General features: G+C 39.3%; 1 protein-coding gene across 3 annotated transcripts; it reads right to left on the bottom strand.

Annotated features, from left to right (window-relative positions):
* Positions 1–3,928: 3,928 nt before the first annotated feature.
* On the bottom strand, positions 3,929–13,295 carry LOC131220758 (single myb histone 6). Of its 3 annotated transcripts, XR_009158820.1 has the most exons (8): positions 13,106–13,294; positions 11,420–11,623; positions 10,927–11,147; positions 9,314–9,398; positions 7,385–7,468; positions 5,807–6,154; positions 4,314–4,406; positions 3,929–4,221 (listed from the first exon to the last, which is right to left on the bottom strand). XR_009158820.1 is itself a non-coding variant. In XM_058215586.1 (7 exons), exons 2-7 carry the CDS (start codon positions 11,567–11,569, stop codon positions 4,392–4,394), a joined length of 903 nt encoding a protein of 300 aa, XP_058071569.1. In that variant the 5' UTR covers positions 11,570–11,588; positions 13,106–13,295; the 3' UTR covers positions 3,929–4,391. The 3 variants fall into 3 exon arrangements, 2 of the variants coding, with proteins under 2 accessions (XP_058071569.1, XP_058071568.1); XM_058215586.1 differs by having other exon boundaries at positions 3,929–4,406; positions 11,420–11,588; positions 13,106–13,295; XM_058215585.1 differs by having other exon boundaries at positions 3,929–4,406.
* Positions 13,296–14,540: the final 1,245 nt, after the last annotated feature.

Genomic DNA, 14,540 nt, shown 5'->3' with positions numbered 1-14,540 from the left:
AGTCATCTTAGGTTGATTCCCCAACTAAAATGACCCTGGGATAAAATATATAATTGGGGGTTTTAAGTAAAGACGTCAATGAAGTTAAGCACCATTATCCTCTCACACTTGCATACAGTCTCTACTTAACAATATTTTTTTTTTTTTTTTTTATTTTTTGGGATCCTTGCGGTTTTAGATAGCCTTTTACTAATTGACTAGTTGTTTGTAAACAATAGCAGGAATCGACTAGTAAACCATTACTCAACCCAAACCTATACCAAGGAGGTAGCAATATCTCACTTGGGGGTTGGGTTTGAAGAGATAGTTGTAAATGAGAAATGGACAAATATAATGTATTGGTTTTAAAAAAAGGGGGGGGGAAGTGTTCAAGCAACACTCGACCTACAATAGACCAGGATCCGAGAGTTCAACAATGTGAAAGCATACAATCAATAGCTATTAAAACTATAAGTGTGTAGGTGTATTAGATGGAGGACGTGCAAATGCAAAGACCAAAATAATAAATGGATAATCATGTGGCTATATGTGCATGTGAAGATGTGAGAGGAGGAAAGGAGAACTATGACGATCCACTTAAGAGGAGATTATCATAGATTTCAGATCTCAACCATACTCCATTGATTTTAAAATGTGAAGATGGCTTGGATGCTTGTATAGGTTGAGTTGAAAAGCTTAGATGAAGTGGATGACTTGTATGGACACTCACTCGTCTTTTAATTTCTCTCCTCTACTCTCATGCTCCTCTCCACATGCACTCTCTCTCTCTCTCCCCCTCCCTCCCCCCTAGGGTAGAGAAATTGCTCATTGTTGTTCAAATGAGAAGGGTGTACCTCTATTTATAAAGAATGGCTTGATTTTTTTTAATTAGCAGCAACTTGGAGGGAAAAGATGTCATAAGCAGTGATCCGATTGGTTGGAAGCAAGTGACATCATGGGTTTATTTTGATAAGTGATAAAACAAGTAATTTTATTTCTATGGAGAGGTAAAATAACTATTTTTTTCCTTGTCATCCTCACGGAGAATCTCTCTTTATAGCTGTCCGGGAGATATTGGGAGGGATCCCAAGATCATTTCGATACTACGAATAATTGATTGACAATGTATTGTCACCCTCACATAGATTTTACATTTTTGCACTCAACCGTCCTTGAGGTAACCCTCTACATGCTCAAACTATTGAAATGGGTATGAGACCTTTGTTCATTTAATCACAATAGCTTGAAGCAATTCTACAATGACCCATTGTGGTCTCATATTATCAAAATAGACTTAGTCGGCAATAATGCCTTTGTGGATTTTGCCCTCTAAATTTCTAGGCAAAGTGTAGTGATTATGTGGGACCTCGGGCCTTATTATAAATTTGGATGATTAGGCTTCATAAGGATTCTAAGCTTTTTAAATCATCTTCTCAGGTTTAAGAAAGGAACATGGTTTGCTGAGTGAGGTGTCTACAAATATTAACCATCTGATCTATCCTTCAAATTTAGACCCCTCGCTATTTAACCTTAACCAACTCTTTCATCCTAAACCTAGCCTACAACAAATCAAGCCTGAAAACCTAGTAACCTAACTTGGACCATTGATAGCCCTAAATAGATTTCACATTTAACATTACAATGGCACTCGCAGAGCTTTAGGTGCATCTGATCTATTTTTCCTTTCTTGCTCTAAACTGCACAAAGAGAGTAGACACCACTAAAATTGACACATAGACTAGTCTTTTAGACATGGGAAGAGATTTGAACTAAAGGTAAGGGCAACGAGATAATGTAAATGTATTTGGATGCTTACCAACCAATGGTTGAAAATTTACCCAAGTTAGCCCCATCAATACTATAAACTTTACATGCATTACAAGAAGATATGAGTTATTTAAATGTTGATGCGAATAGCCGGCACATCTTGCATATGGCCCGCCCTAACACCAAAACAATTGCTAAAATGCTTGTTGACTTATTGCTATATGATGAATCAAGATTTTCAACACTTGGGTTGAGATCATCTTTCGATGATCCAAACAGGTCTCATCTTCATTTGACTTGCTTTGAATTTGGGCTGTCTCAATGACTTTTGAATAATTAAAGAGCTGAAATACTTTAATTTGAGAGTTATTTAAGATAGTTTTCACCCACAAACTTATGTATAGACGATCTCAATCATCGAAAAAGACCCATATCTACTAGTTGATTAGTCTTCCGGACATGGGAAGAGATTTGAACTAAAGGTGAGGGCAGAGTAGATCATCTAAATGTATTTGGATGCTTACCAACCAATGGTTGAGAATTTACCTAAGTTAGCCCCATCAATTCTATAAACTTTACATGCATTACAGGAAGATAGAGTTATTTAAATGTTGATGCGATTAGCCCACACATCTTGCATATTGCCCGCCCTAACACCAAAACAATTGCTAAAATAGGTGTTGACTTATTGTTATATGATGAATCAATACTTTTAACATTTGGGTTGAGATCATCTTTCGATGATCCAAACAGATCTCATCTTCATTTGAATTGCTTTGAATTTGGGCTGTCTCAATGACTTTTGAATAATTAAAGACTTAAAATACTTTAATTTGAGAATTATTTAAGATCATTTCCACCCACCAACTTGCGTGTAGACGGTCTTGGTCACCGAAAAAGACCCATATCTATTAGTTGATGTCCAAAGCAGTTCCTATCAGGCGTTCAGCTCTACTCGAGCATCATCAATCAAGTCCCATTTTACAACTATTCCTCCAAGGACATCTTCCTCTCCCACCCTGCCTGCACCCATGATCTGGAAAGCTTGCGCGCAACTAAGAAGGATCCTACCTCTTAAAACACAAATGGTCAGTAAAATGAAGAAGATTGGCAGCAGTTAACATTGGATGGAAATGCCCAACAACTGGATATGCAGGATTCTTTAGTCATCTGCAGAAACTGGTCCATCCACAGTGGGGCCCACCCTAACAATAGTCTTGATCGCAGGCACCGCCACACATCGAATTTGAGTGCAACATGGATATGAGAATTTGGTGCATCAAACTCAGGTTTTAAGACTCAGTGAGTCCAACACCATTTTGCAATGCCTATAGTTATTGTTTTTGAAGATTCAGCATCACTAGTGGGGTTCTCAAGGTTACAAGAAGTATCATGGGCCATTACTCAAACATTACATAAGCATGAGAAGTAACATCAACGCTAGGAATAGTAGAATTTGCTTCTTTTCATTTCTTTAGTTGCAATTTTGTCATCACATTAGAAAGAAACCTCTTTTTCCACCCAATTATCTTTTCGACAGAAAGGTTTAAACACTTCTTGAGAAAAATAAATCAATTTCCTTCTCATTTTATATTAAAGAAAATGTCACATTGAATCTTTTGCTTTCCATGGTAAAACAAAGCTTCTACTGACCCCAAACACACCCCAAAGCATATGAACAATTGAAGAAAGGCAACACCCACTTGCAAGCAGTTCTTCTAAGCATGAGTGGAAAACCAGCTACCTCACCAGACACGCCTGGTGAAGTCATGCAAGCGAGCTTTTGAAGGGACTCATCCAAGCTGCTCAAGAGGCAGCCTGACAATGCAGATGCTCTAAGCTAAAAATCAGGCTGGCCTACTCTTCCAATGAGATACACAGGTATGCTGAAGGCAGATCACGCATCTTTTTTCTCTCTTTGTTTTATTTTCCTATTCTAACCATCCATTCTTTCATGAATCTTGTCTCACTGACTAGTAGACTGGCCTGAAATTTGGGGTCCAGAGCATGCGCCAGTGGGTAGGCGGTGCAACATGGATCACACACATGCCATAACGGCACATGGGCTCAAGTAGGCCGGAATGGGCACTCGCGCAATTGGGAAAGCTTGTTCCTCAACCATTTGGAAAAGTCTAATAATAACAAGAATCTCAGCAGGAACAACACAAACTTTCCTCAGGAATGATACGAACAAAATAGCCTCAGAGGCTCATTTTCTTCTCTTGATTCAACTTCTATATCAAACAACAGAGATGGTGGGGAGCTGAGAGGTGCACCCACTTCAGTTTCTGAAATACCTCTACATTGTTTTCTAAAGCCCCAAAACTACAATTTTCGGATCCAAACAAGCCCTATCCCATCATCAGCTGTGATCTGAAAGCTAAAGTACAATTCATGGTTTCTACCAACACGGAATCGTCTGATGCCAAGTCATATGATTTTCGAGAACCACCAGGTAAAATCCGACCAAAGCTCCTGAAGCCGTCAGCATGGAAGGATCCTGCATTTTTATTAGAGCTATACAAGCCTTACCATATTTACAACAAGTTGATGAAAGGAAGAAGCACCTGGAAATCAGTTTAGCGTCGAGAAAATGCAACCATTCATCAGTTAATGGAAAAAAAAATTGGGCTGTGGCATTTCTGTCAACCTGGAACCATCTGCACAGATTTGCCAAACATGCCCATGTCAGAAACCAGGATAAGTATTGAATAAGCCCAATTCGTAAGCCATATCTATATAAATGTGTCTGAGATGTTTAATGATATTATAGAATGTGACAATGTCCACGAGCATTCATAGTGAGCCAGAAGACCAACAGCTGAGAAAGCAAAAAGAATTTCAAATATGGGGATACCATGAGATGATCAAGGGGATGAGGCATTTTTTATCCAACACAGCAATGGTACGGGCCGGGCCCACCTTTAGCCAAATTAAGCCGTTGATCTCGTAGGATCTAGATGGGCCCATGTTTGGATAACCAAAATGTGGGCCCTACAGAGGTGCGGGATAGAACATTATATCTTTCCTCTTCAAATATACCATCATATGAAAAGGATAAAGATAAACTGAAAAAGATGACAAATGTTCGTGCATGTAGAGATATCACCCGAAATCCCAGACAAGGTCTGGATTTTGGTTTTTGAAATGGAAAAACACTAATGGGGGTCAGGTACACAAATCCCATTCCACCATTCCACTCTATCGAGGACCATATCCTCAGTTACGCAATTGGTCATCAAATCTCTTCTTACTACCTCCACCCGCATCCTCTTGGGCCTTCCCTTTACCCTTCTATAGCCTTCAACTTGAACCAAATCACTCCTAATCGTGCAGTTCTTTGTCTCCAACACACATTGGCCGAACCATCAAAGTCTATTTTCCCTTTTCTTGCTAACCATTAGGGATATTCCTAAGTTACCTCGTTCACTTCTATTTCTATCCTCATCTTGCCACTCAACACCCTCATTTCAGCTGCACGCCTATTCTATGAATGTTCTACGAAGGTGTCATTCCTTGACTGCCCAACATTCTGCCCCATAAAGCATGGTCAGTCTTATAGCTATCCTATAAAATCTCCCCTTCAGTTCGATTGGTTTGTGTCGATCGCATAAAACTCCAAAGGCACATCTCAACTTTCATCCACCCTGCTCTAATTCTATGAGCAACTTCCTCTTCTCAATCTCTCAGAGCTACAGAATTATCGACCCAAGATCCCGGACGTGGTCATTTTGAGATACTTCTTGGCCATCGATCTTAACTGATTCATTTTTCCACTCCTATTCTTACTAAAAGAGTAAACAAAGAAAGAAAGAAACTCCATTTCATGGCACAGAGTTTGTTGCTGATGCTCTCATCCAACATGATTGATGAGTTACTACAAGCAGTTGATGCAGAAGCAAAAATCATAATTAGACAATGAGTTAAATGAGATACATAGGAATCATAAGGTTCTGATGCAAGGACTGCACACTGCATTCTAAGCGGAAGATCAATGCAACCATACACGGGCCTAGAAAAAATGGAAGCGAACTACAAAATCTTGAAGCATGTTCCTTACCAGCTTCGACGAGTTTCTGCTTTTCAGCGTCATCATTGCCGCTTCAGCAAAAGCTTGTGCTGCTTCTGCATCAGCCTCTGCCGCCTCTGCTTCTCTCGCCGCTTCTTCTGCTTCTGCCATGGCAACTTCTGCCTCCGCAACTGCTTGAGCAGCAGCAGCTGCTGCCTCCTGTGCAGTCATAGTCCTCATCTTTGCTAGCTCTGCGTCAATCTGAAATTTAGTAAGAAGCCTGAAATCTTCCTTTTCTACCCTGAGAGAATCCCTCGGCCTTCCCTCCAGGAGAAGCATCCCAGAGCTTCTCCCTTCTGAAAAGGCTGAAACAGGTGCAATCCGGTACTTGCGCTTTACCTGCCAAAATAACAAGAAGACCTAACTCCAAGATTCTGAAACATACATGGAATAGCAAATAGTATCTGACCACCCCATTTATTAAGAAGAAAGAAGAAGTGTTTAGGCGACTGAGACAAAACAAACAACTAAAGGTTTGGACACACTAAAAGTTGAATGCAGTTATCCATCTAATAATGTGAAAATAACCAAACGGCAATAGCCTTCCATGGCATTGATATTAAGGGTCTGGCACTCTGGACTCTAAATGGCAACTACACTTTCGAGATTGCCCAAAAGAAATTTAACTGCCATCGGATTTTTTTTCCCTTTTTTCTTTTCTTCTTTCTTTCTCTCTCTTTCATTTTTTGTTTTTAAAAAAAAAAAAATTAATTTGAAGAATCCAATATGAAAGCTACTTCCTCACCACTAGTCCAAGTACAAAACTGCCAAAAATTCGTGCATTCGTAGAATCTACAAGTTTTCAAAGGAGCATAATATCCTAAAGATTAAAAAAAACAAACCATTTTAGAGGCTAGAATAGCAACGAATTCTATCTGAGGTGCCATTTCCCATCCTGGAATCTTGCTAGAACTCCTGCTCCTCCTTTAGAACCTACTCTTGCTTCTAAGCAGTGAGATTCTGATCTACGAAGAGAGCTCCTACAATAGTTCCCTTCACAAAATGCATTCACTCCATTCAAGATTCCTAAGATCTCATCAAAGGCCTCAACAATGTCCATGATATGATAACCACAGTTAGTTCAATGAATGGCATTAAGATAAACTCCTTCACAATCAATCTGTGACCCACTATTGACAAGAATCGGTAACATTGAAGGCCCTATCCCCGAGATCTCCAAGTACCAGTCATAAATCCATGAACCTGAATTCCCAATACACGTTTGGAAATTCTTCATGGTGGTTCTGTCATCATATCCTTGTACCAGCTATTCAGGGTAGGCTTTCCAAATCCTGTTTCCTTAATGAACCTAATACAATATGATACTGTTTTAATTAGGTCGTGCAAGCATCCATGCAGTACCCCACATCAGCACCCCTGACGACATGATATGACATGTACACGTGAGGAAATAAAAGTATCCGGGAATCATAGTTTAACAATTTCTACTTTACAAGCATTTTCTGCAGTCCCTTATGTTCTTCATTCAATTAACTCCATGGGCAGTTTGCATCAGTGCAATACAATCATTCAGAGAAATAAAAAATAAAAAATAAAAAAATCCATTACCTTAATCAACTTCCCACTTGCTGTCAAAGCCTTCAATTTTGCAGACAAGAGCCTCTTAAAATTCGGCAGTGTCCAGTACTGGTCCTACAATATCCAAAGCTGACAACGTTAGACCTTAGAGCTGTTTTCAGATTATCATCATCATCATCTAAGCCTTGTCCCAATTAATTGGGTTTGGCGGCTACATGAATCCTGTTCCACCATTGCTTCAGTTAGACCATAGGAAGAACTAAATTTGACTTGTGGAAAGAACTTCAAGAATCTGTTGAGTGAATACTGGGATACTAAAGACTTGCAGGACAAACTTACGATTAAAAAAATATAAAAATAAAAATAAAAATTAAAAAGGGGCTAGACTATGACCTTTGTCGCCTTCTTTCGCTTCAACTTATCAATCTTACAGTACTAACCATTCTATGAGGCCCCCCAAAGTTGCTAGGATACAAAAGACTCTTGCAGAACATACTTACAATGAAAAAAGGGACTAGACTATGATGTTTGTCACCTTCTTTTGCTTCGACTTATCAGTGACTTGCTTTGCCCACCCCCCCAATCCAAGGTAGAGCTTACCCTGATGAATGGTTTGGATCTCTTAAATGTTTCCATGTGTAGAAAAGTAAGTCACTGACAGCTTAAGTGAAGGAAAACGGCAAACATTCGATGTTTTCTCCAAAAAAAAATAATTTTAAAATACACACATTTTCCACATTCGTGTAAAGCTCCTTAAAACTACCGAAGCACCTTTTACCAGAAGGTGCTCATCAGAGTTCCCCAGATTTGTCTCTCTCCCTAAACAGAATGATAGGATCTGTTTAGTGTCCTTCCATGACAATAGCACACAACTAGCTCCAGATAGATATATGTTCTGGACATGTCAAACTACCCTCATCTAATGAGATCTGGAAAATCTTACAAATATTGGTAAAGATTCTGATACATGATTAAACACATGAGTCTGGCAAATGGTGGTAGTTGGATGTCATCAACTAAAACTGCAGGCAAAGTGGCAAACAGAGCAAAACATGAGCACAATTGAGCCACTACAGTAACAACTTTTCTGGTGGAAGGGAGTTAGGGAACGCTTCTAAATACCATAAGATGAGAAAGTGGCAGTTAGGGGTTTCCATGGAGGAGCAAAGATTGAAGACACTACAGATATGTGCTAACTGCATCAGATTCCTGTATCCATATTGTTAGACACTGCCAGTGAGGAGCAAGGTGATCTAGCTTTTGTTGATCGCTGGGGGGAATTTAACTGGTTTAATTTGTTACATTTCTTTCTTCTCTTTAAAGAGCTTATCATTTACCGAAAAGAAAAGGGTGCATGCAGTGGAAGTGAGAGTAATACCACACATGGGACAATTGAGGCAGAAGCTGTGTGATTTGAACTGGTACGTGATGATGAGAGCAAAAGTAAACATATAAAAACCTCCCATTTATTTTCATTGCCTTAGTACAATACAGGAATCAGCAAATAAAGTCAAGCTACTGTGGAGAGACTGGCGTGTGGAAACCTACGAATATAAAATATAAATCTCGTGGCCTACCAAGTTTCCAGGCCCACTTGATTTATCTTCATGAACACGGTTTATGCTTGATTGTAACAGCAATAAATATTTTTTTCAAGCCGAGTGGAACCTAAATGGATCCCCAAAGTGTGCATGGTGTGCGCCAAAGATAAGAGTACTGAAAAACGATGATCGGAATATGATGCACAGAATTATGATCTAAAAGTGGTTTGGAAGTGTACCTCCGGCTTAAGAAACCTGATGTAAACAATAATAATAATTTGCATAGGAGTAAAACAGCATCGCAAGAATCAAAAGCAGAAACCAACAAAAGAATTGAACAGTTCAATTTCTATTTCTTGAAGACGAAATTAAACATTTATCCTATAATACTGTTTTCTTTCAAGGCATGCAATATTACCTCTATATATATAGCAATTGCTGTTTTGTTAGACCCGCTCGGCTCCTTCAAATTGGTTATAGCTTCCATTATGAGATTGTCAAGCCTACATCCAAAAGGAACTCCATGACAACATGCAAGTAATGATGCTAAAAGCAAATTAATCAAAATAACAGACCCAAGATGCGGCACAGGATCCTATGACATATCTAGATGACATTAGTAACAGTTACAACTGTCTAGGATATCACTATGTCATAAATGCCCACACCTTATAACACATAATGGTGCAGAAATAAAGCAAAATGTTGTAGACAATTTACCTAAGTATATAAGGACTAAGGTACAACTTCTGCATATTTGCTTATTTGATATGCAGAACCTGTCTGTAAACCTGTATCAAATTGTTGTTTGCATTCATCAAAGGAGACAAATACAAGCACAAGTTCATTACTTGTGGTGTTGTCAAATTGAAAGCTATCCAAGTCAAAATTCAAATTGGACAATTCAATTAATTGTTTAATTCTCTTAGGAACCAGTTGCGACACAACTTGAATTTACTAGGGTTCACTTTGGAAAGAAATGATATAAGACATGATGATCATTAATTGATGCGAACATCAGTGGTGCACCCTTTAAAGTGTACCAGAGGAGGAGGCGTCGCCGACAGAGTACCAGAGCGGAGGAGTTGACGTGGATGGACGTTAGGTCTATCGGACCCATTTTCTGACATGCTACGAGTGCAAGAGTGGCATTACCGCACCCTGACCACAGGCCCATGGGGCAGATTTCACACCATTTCACACGGGTGTTTTAATTTTAGGCTTTTTTTTGTTCTTTTCCTTATTTCAGGGGCTTTAGTACATTTTTTTCATCTTTTTTTATTTTTCTTGTTTTCGGGGGTAGTGTACTTTTACTTTTCCATGGGTTATACATACACTGTGAGAAACCCTATTTGATATATAGAATGAATAAGAATTCATATATTTTTTTTCTCTTATATCAAAAAGATCAGGGTTTCGGGATTGGCCCTTGGATGTTGAGGATTTCACCCCAGTTTTAGATTTCCTTCTTTATACATCTTCGAGGTGCAGGAAAAGATAAGAATCAGCCATTTTCTTTTCTTTAATGACTTAAAATCCGTACATTCTTCATCTTGAACCTATCTCTTCTTCATCCCTTTCGTTCCTTTCTAGATATTCCCTTTTAGTTTGAACGGATAATAGTGATAGCTAATCAGGAGAATCAGATCCAATCTTGATTGTGGACTGACTTTTGCTAGATCTAGGATATCCACATAACCCTAGGTCTTCCGTTTTTACTGTTTACGTGATTTTATGCTAAGGGGCATGATTCTAACGGAATGATTTCATCTTTGTGTTGAGATTTGTTTAATCCCCTTGATTGAAAACAGTTGGTTGATTAATTTATTTACTTGAATCTCTTCATCCTGATTATATATGCATTTAGAGTTAGGCCATCACATGCCCTTGTATCATTAATAGTTCATTGCTATTAAATAAAAAATAAAAAATAAAAAAAGGCCATGAAATGCTGCATTCTATGAGTTCAACATCAAGGTTGACAAACGCTAATATAGCTCTAACATTGAATTGTGAGAAAATGACCCCAACCTTGAAATTGATCTCTTTGGGCCAGTAATCTGCAATGTCTCATTTGAGATTGCCAGTGGCTTAGCATCCACAATTTCTTCGTCAAGGCTCCCATCCACTGTACTAAGGGCCATATGGTTATCGTCAGGCCTAGGGATCTGTTGGCTCCTTTTCAAAGCTAGTCTAGCCTTCTCCCGAGATCCCCACCCATTTGCTGTCACGCTCATGTTCCGCCACTTGTCCTGTTCATAGGTGGAACTTTATACATCAATGCATATTACAAAACCTAATCCATCAGCCAAGTATTTGTAAGTTTTAAATGAATGTATCCGATTTATACAAAGAACTCCGCTGCTTATTATTTCAACCAAATCCATGCAATTTCAAAGCATGAGATTGAATCACGTAGTATTTTATAATCCTATCGAGAATATTCAACATCCAAATTAAACAAAATAAAACAGAAAAAAAAAAGGACTTTTTTCCCTATTAGACAAGGTTGAGGAGATGATACCTTGAGATCCACGTTTGAGCGCAAAGACAAGATGCCACTGAACTCTGGGTCTTTTAGTATCGTACGCCATTTGCCTGCCCCATGCTTAACCACTCCAGCTTTGAGGGCAGATTCTTCCTCTGACGTCCATTTCTGTTTGGGAGCACCCATCGATGGGAACCCCAGCACCCTTCAAGAAGATTCTGGTTGTGTCAACCTAATACCCTATATCAATAGAAAAATACCATAATGGAAAAAATCACAAATCACTAAATGAAGATATCACTAATAGCAATAATATGCAACTGTAAACAATCAACTATGATGAATAAAGCTAAACCACATACTATCTTAAAATTCATAAGAAATCCATCACGGGGCACATCACATCAACTTAATTAGCTTGTGCACTTTAGAAAAATCAAGAGTGTGGCAAAATACTATGAGAAATAAATAGATTTAGAGGATCCATGGTGAACGGGTCATGGCGGGGAATGTTCACAGATCACACAATCTTAACCATCCAATTGGTGACCTGAAAAGGCAGCAAAAAACAGATGCCAGCAACGGTCAGATCCTCGAATGGGAAAATATCCACCAAACTGTTGGGTGGAAATGTCCAACTCATGGCAACTATTGGATGAACAGACCTCAAGAAACAAACCATTTTGACACATACACTTTCTGGTGCAGCACACAAAGAATAACATGTCCTCTGCATAGCCATTCCAAAGTGAAATGATGCTCAACCCAAAAAAAAAAATTATGGTGTTCCTCTCGTTCGACCCAGCACCATTACATGAGGGGCCCTTTTTTGGCAATCAGTCCATTCATCTGCATAGCATTCCAAAGTCTTGCATTTTTTTTTTCTTTTATGGTTTGAACTTCAATACTTTACATCGATTCTCATTGCAATTAGTTTCTTCCTTGATCTAGTTGCATTACCCCTTCATGGCATGGGCTGCGCCATAATACCTCCTTATTAGATGATCAGTCCCATCCCATTTTGCAACTTGCAAATTGGTCAATTGTCGCATTTAAAAGGGGATTGGATCTTTCATCCTTAAAACTAAAAATAAATTTTATTTTATTTTTAAACTTTTTTTATATTTTTTTTTTTAAAAAAAGGCATTGGATCACCCGAGGGGACAGAGCAAGTGGGCATTTCTCATCCATAAGAAAAGTTTTGATCACCAAAAGGTGGGCCTAACATATGCAGTTTCTTGGGCTGAAAACCTTTGCAAACATTTCATCTTCAGCCAAACCCAAAATTTTAATAATGAATAGTCCGTAAAACATGAAAATGAAAATAGATCAGTATTCAATCACCCCCATCATGATACACAGCAGAAGCCGAAATTTCCAACTACACCAGCGCCTAACATTTTGACTTCTACGGAAAACCCATGATTCCCGATACACCCAACAGGCATTAAAAAACACATTGATTGAATTCCAAGTTTTAGGGGTCGTTTGGATGCCTTCAACAGGCATCAAAAACACATTGATTGAATTCCAAGTTCTATGGGTCTATTGGATGCCTGTGAGTTCTGTAACGGGTGGTGTTTGGGGGAAGAAATTCACCTGTGAAAGTCACTTATTACAGGCAAAACTGCCAGGAAACTTCACAGGGCCAGGAGGAAGAAGTGACTTACGGGCCAACGTTCTAATTTTTCAAAAAAAGATGGGAAAGAGGCGGAAACGCACCTTCGTGCTTCCTGGAACTGTGGCCGATCGAGGGTACGGCCAACCAGATAGACGGTGCAGAGAGAGAGAGAGAGAGGTGCGTGGGTTTGGAGAATGAGAATCCGGCGATTTCAATTGCAAGGAGGAGCTAGGGTTTTTTTCTTTTTTCCTCTCCTTTCTCTTTTGGTTCTGAAACCAGGAGAGAGAGAGAGAGAGAGAGAGAGAGAGAGAGAGAGGATTGCCTGCGGTAGGGCCCGTGGGGGTGGCGGATTGGGTACAACCCCCACCGGGACCCATCAAGAGACGAACGGTCCTGGCAGGGTCTGGGCCCACCGTGATGTAAATGTTTTATCCACGCCGTCCATCCAATTAAAAAGATAATTTTAGGGTGGGAATCCGAAAAGGAGGAACATCGAAGGCTTGAGTGGACCACACTACAGGAAGCTGTGGTGACAATGAGGACCAGCGTTGAAACCTTCCTGGGGCCCACCGTCATGTTTATTTGCCATCCAACCTGTTCATAAGGCCATGTATACCTGAATGAAGGGAGAGCATGATTATCAGCTTGATCCAAAACTTGTGTGGCCTCCACTTGTAGGCGTTCAATCACCACTGTTTCCTGTGGTGTGGCCCATTCAAGCCTTCGATTCACCTCCATTTTGGGCTCAAGCCCTAAAATGATCTTTCAAAATGGATGGACGGCATAGATAAAACAGATACATCAATGTAACCCCACGTATCCCTTTGGCAGCCAGGTGGGGCCCACCGTGATGTTGGTAAGAAATTCATCTGTCCATCTATCTTGCCGGATGATATTGCCACATCGGCCCAAAAATAAGGCGGATCCAAAAATCAAGTTGGACACTGTGGCCCAAAAATAATGCGGATGGAAAAATTAACTGGGATCGTTGTTTCTGCACTGGTGTTGGTGTGCAAAGTTGCGGCTCCAATTTGGATCGAACAACAATGTCCTCAATCGTCAAGATAGGCATGCAGGTAGTGTATGATTGGGATATGAAAAGATCAATCCACTATTCTGCTACTCACTCAATATGTAAATTGGATAAGGTTATATTCAAATGGTGGGGTTTGTCCTCTAATGATGGGTTACACTTTCGACTTCAGTATGAAAAGACTTTTCAATACAAATGAAATAAAAATGACAAAAAATCTTTACAGTCGATCGCGAAGAACAATCGAAGAACACCTTTATTATAGACAGGTTGAGTCCAGTATGTAAGAGTAGACTCGAATTACAATTAAAATTACAGGCTACTTGATTGCTACTACGAATTACACTAAAGAATATAAATCAGCGGGCTTGAAAAGTAAAGATTACAATATAAATGTAAACTTGCTAGATAAGGAAAGTAACAAATTATACTAAAAAATGCAAATCAAAAGGATAATTTAAAAGATATATTTGGTTTGTTTGGGTTGGTGTGGGACGATTTTC

This window comes from Magnolia sinica, chromosome 12 (assembly GCF_029962835.1).
Source record: "Magnolia sinica isolate HGM2019 chromosome 12, MsV1, whole genome shotgun sequence".
Lineage (NCBI taxonomy): Eukaryota > Viridiplantae > Streptophyta > Magnoliopsida > Magnoliales > Magnoliaceae > Magnolia > Magnolia sinica.
This window is presented reverse-complemented; position numbering and strand designations above follow the sequence as displayed.

Excerpts from the sequence above, each read along its gene's own strand:
- LOC131220758 (XM_058215586.1), bottom strand. The coding sequence starts at position 11,569 with ATGGGTGCTCCCAAACAGAAATGGACGTCAGAGGAAGAATCTGCCCTC. Across the intron at positions 9,399-10,926 it reads CCAAAGAGATCAATTTCAAG|GCTTGACAATCTCATAATGG; the intron begins GTTGGGGTCATT and ends TTTTGGATGTAG. Across the intron at positions 6,155-7,384 it reads CAAGTGGGAAGTTGATTAAG|GTAAAGCGCAAGTACCGGAT; the intron begins GTAATGGATTTT and ends TTATTTTGGCAG.